General features: G+C 53.9%; 1 protein-coding gene across 1 annotated transcript in view; it reads left to right on the top strand.

The window, feature by feature from the left end:
• Window positions 1-3,389, top strand: part of HEYL (hes related family bHLH transcription factor with YRPW motif like) — a 17,843-nt gene extending 14,454 nt beyond the window's left edge. The window contains exon 5 of the mRNA XM_017854868.1: window positions 2,050-3,389. Coding sequence (XP_017710357.1) covers window positions 2,050-2,723 — 674 coding nt within the window. The 3' untranslated portion in view covers window positions 2,724-3,389. The remainder of the gene's footprint in view (window positions 1-2,049) is intronic.
• Window positions 3,390-3,866: the final 477 nt, after the last annotated feature.

Raw genomic sequence — 3,866 nt, 5'->3', positions numbered from 1 at the left:
CCGTCTCAAAAAAAAAAAAAGTAGTGACTAATATGTGGACATCATTTGACAGTTTTCAGATGCTTTCACTTGTGTTGTTTCATTTGATTCTCACAAGAACCTGCAAGGTAGGGGTTAGTGTTACCACCATTTTCTGACTGAATGAATGGGAAGACAGAACTGTGGTTCACAGCATAGGCTTTAGATTTGAATCGGGCTCCACTGGTTACTAGCTTTATGACCTTAGACAAATGACTTAACCTCTCCCTTCCTCAGTTTCCTCATCTCTACAATGGGAATAATGAGAGGGTTTTATGAGGATTAAATTAAATAACTTGATGAAATGCTTAGTAAGAATTCAGCAAATGTTAGTTAGAAAAGACAGTGGCTCACACCTGTAATCCCAACACTTTGGGAGGCCGAGGTGGGCAATAACCTGAGGTCAGGAGTTCGAGACTAACCTGGCCAACATGGTGAAACCCTGTCTCTGCTAAAAATACAAAAATTAGCCACTGTGATGGCGGTCGCCTGTAATCCCAGCTACTTGGGAGGCTAAGGCAGGAGAATCTCTTGAACCTGGGAGGCAGAGGTTGCAGTGAGCCAAGATTGTGCCACCACACTCCAGCCTGGGGGACAGAACGAGACTCCATCTCGAAAAAAATTTTAAAAGGCCGGGTGTGGTGGCTCACACCTGTAATCCCAGCACTTTGGGAGGCCAAGGCGGGCAGATCACGAGGTTAGGAGATGGAGGCCATCCTGGCTAACATGGTACAACCCCGACTCTACTAAAAAATACAAAAAATTAGCCAGGCATGGTGGCGGGCGCCTGTAGTCCCAGCTACTCAGGAGGCTGAGGCAGGAGAATGGCGTGAACCCAAGAGGCGGAGCTTGCAGTGAGCCAAGATTGTGCCACTGAACTCCAGCCTGGGCGACAGTGCAAGACTCTGTCTCAAAAAAATAAAAATAAAAATAAAAAAAGAACAGCAAACACAGAAAGGTGAAGGGATTTGCTTGAACTTACATGGCTAAGTGTATAGCAGAGTTGATTCTTGCCCACAAGTTGACCTGACTCCAAACATAGTCTCCAGCTGAGCTGTTCCTCTGTGGGGGCCATGAACCAAGGACCAGATATTTGCTGCCATCGTCATGAGACCAGTGCTGGCTGGGGTTGTTCTGTCTGTCTTTGCCCAGAAGGTGGTCAAGAGAGGAACAGGTATGGAGAGGCAGTGAGGATGTGAATACTTGTGCAGGAAGTTCACATGGTTATCCATCAAAGAGAGGGTCCCTGGCCAAGCCGCTGAGGATCACAGTGGGGTCTTGCTTTCCAGATTGCCTTTTGAGCCAAGGGACAAACTCAGACGCCAACAGGGTCAAGCCAGTAATATAAGTGATAGCTAACTTTTCATTTATTCAGCATTTTCTGTGCACTATTTTAATTTCACCCTCACAACTCTATACAGTAGGCACTGCTATATCCCCATTCTACAGCTAAGTAAATTGAGGCACAGAGAGATAGAGACTTGTCCACAATGAGGCTAGTTAAGTAGCTGACCCAGGATTTGAACCCAGCGCTCCTGGCCTCTGACGACCTCACACTTCACTGCTACACTATGCTGCCTTCTCCAAGGGGCCTCCTCACTCTGATGGCTGCTGCTGCCACCTCCCTTCCTGGGCATCTGCCCCTCTCAGCAGGCAGGGTTGTTCTACACCTTCAAGTGCACAACCTTTCATATCTGTCAAGTATCTACTTCAATGAAGTTATCTTGGCCACAAAGTTTTTTCTTTGCATTAATCATGAATTATGATGCAAGCAATATTTTACATTTTATAATGCTTCATAGTTTAGTGAATTCATTTGATCATTATAACCCTCCACCCTCCACCCCAGGCAGGGATTTTTGTTCTCACTCTGTAGACGGGGAGACGGGCTCAGAGAGTCAGGGTGACATGGCCAAGGCTGCCCAGGGAGTGAGTGGAGGAGGCAGGTCCAGAACTCAGACAGACAGACCGACCGAGGCCCCATGCTTCTCCCCACACCTGGCATGACCTTCATCACGCCTCCCTTTGCAGGATTCTTTGATGCCCGAGCCCTGGCAGTTGACTTCCGGAGCATTGGTTTTCGAGAGTGCCTCACCGAGGTCATCAGGTACCTGGGTGTCCTTGAAGGGCCCAGCAGCCGTGCAGACCCCGTTCGGATTCGCCTTCTTTCCCACCTCAACAGCTACGCAGCAGAGATGGAGCCTTCGCCCACACACACTGGCCCCCTGGCCTTCGCTGCCTGGCCCTGGTCTTTCTTCCATAGCTGCCCGGGGCTACCAGCCCTGAGCAACCAGCTCACCATCCTGGGAAGAATGCCCAGCCCTGTCCTGCCCAGCGCCTGCTCTCCTGCTTACCCCATCCCAGCCCTCCGAACCGCTCCCATTCGCAGAGCCACAGGCATCATCCTGCCAGCCCGGAGGAATGTGCTGCCCAGTCGAGGGGCATCTTCCACCCGGAGGGCCCGCCCCCTAGAGAGGCCAGCGACCCCTGTGCCTGTAGCCCCCAGCAGCAGGGCTGCCAGGAACAGCCACGTCACTCCCCTCCTGCGATCTTCCTCCCCCACACCCCCTGGTCCTACAGGGTCCGCTGCTTACGTGGCTGTTCCCGCCCCCAACTCATCCTCCCCAGGGCCAGCTGGGAGGCCAGGGGGAGCCATGCTCTACCACTCCTGGGTCTCTGAAATCACTGAAATCGGGGCTTTCTGAGCTGCCCCTTCACCACCCCGCCCCCAGGAATAAGGAAGGTTCTTTTACCAGGAGCCCGAAAAAGGGCACTGTCTTTTCTGCTTTGCTTCCTGGACTGGCTCATATGTGAAGGCACATTCTCCAGCCATCAGAGGCCCCCTCCTCCTCCAGCCCATCTTTCCTCCTCGCTGTTATCCCAGCTTATCCACCCAGCTCTCCTGGAGCTGTTCTGGTCTCAGAGGCTTGGTTCCATTCCTCACCTGCACAGATGAGTCCTGGGAGTGACCCTCAGAGCTGCGCCCAGGTCCCTCTCCTGCCCTCTGCACACCAGCAGCAGGCATGAACCTTGGGTCTGGGAAAAAGCTTTAACCCGAAGGGCACCAGGACCCAAGGCAGGCTGTTCCTTGGAGCGGTCAGACCCCAGTCAGGAGCAATGACTGACTGGCTGCAGCCTTCCCACGCCAAGAGGCTGGAACATAGTGTCTGCCTCGCTTCCTGGAGATAGTAATTGAGCAGGGGCCACAAAGAGATCTCCTGGGAACCCTGTCTGCCCCTGCCCACCTGTCCTTGGGCCACACCATCACACTGAACCACAGGACAGACCCTTTCTCCACCACAGCCAAGGCCTGGAGACTGGGGGCCCAGCAGAGCCTGCTCCCACCCTCCTCCCAGCAGCAGACACCCACCCTCTCACTGACTAACAGGTCCCTGCACACAGCTGGCCTGATAAACCCAGCTGGGAGGTTTCTAGGCAGCAGCAAAACTCTGTGACAGGGTGTCCTCACACCAGGCCTTGGACAGCTCTCCCAGACAGGAGCCAGGGTTGAGCAATGGAGAGCCCAGCCCCCCACGTCTTACAGTCACCATCCTCCAGGCGTGTGGTCCCTCTCCATTGGGTGCACACAGTGCAGAGGGGCCGCGGCCCCATGTGATGGTGTGCAGAGAGCAACCTCTTGGGATTCAGCACCAGACGTCTGTGCTGCCTGGTTTGCGTCCGGCTCACAGAGCCCAGACTGCTGGAACAGCCAAGGGCTGTCAGGCTGGACAAAAATAACTGCGAGGAGGGGCAAGAGAAAGGATGATTCGGCCGGGCGCGGTGGCTCAAGCCTGTAATCCCAGCACTTTGGGAGGCCGAGACGGGTGGATCACGAGGTCAGGAGATCG

This window comes from Rhinopithecus bieti, unplaced genomic scaffold (assembly GCF_001698545.2).
Source record: "Rhinopithecus bieti isolate Rb0 unplaced genomic scaffold, ASM169854v2 scaffold_39946, whole genome shotgun sequence".
NCBI lineage: Eukaryota > Metazoa > Chordata > Mammalia > Primates > Cercopithecidae > Rhinopithecus > Rhinopithecus bieti.
Note: the sequence above shows the minus strand (reverse complement) of the source record. Positions and strands in the feature narration are given on the sequence as shown.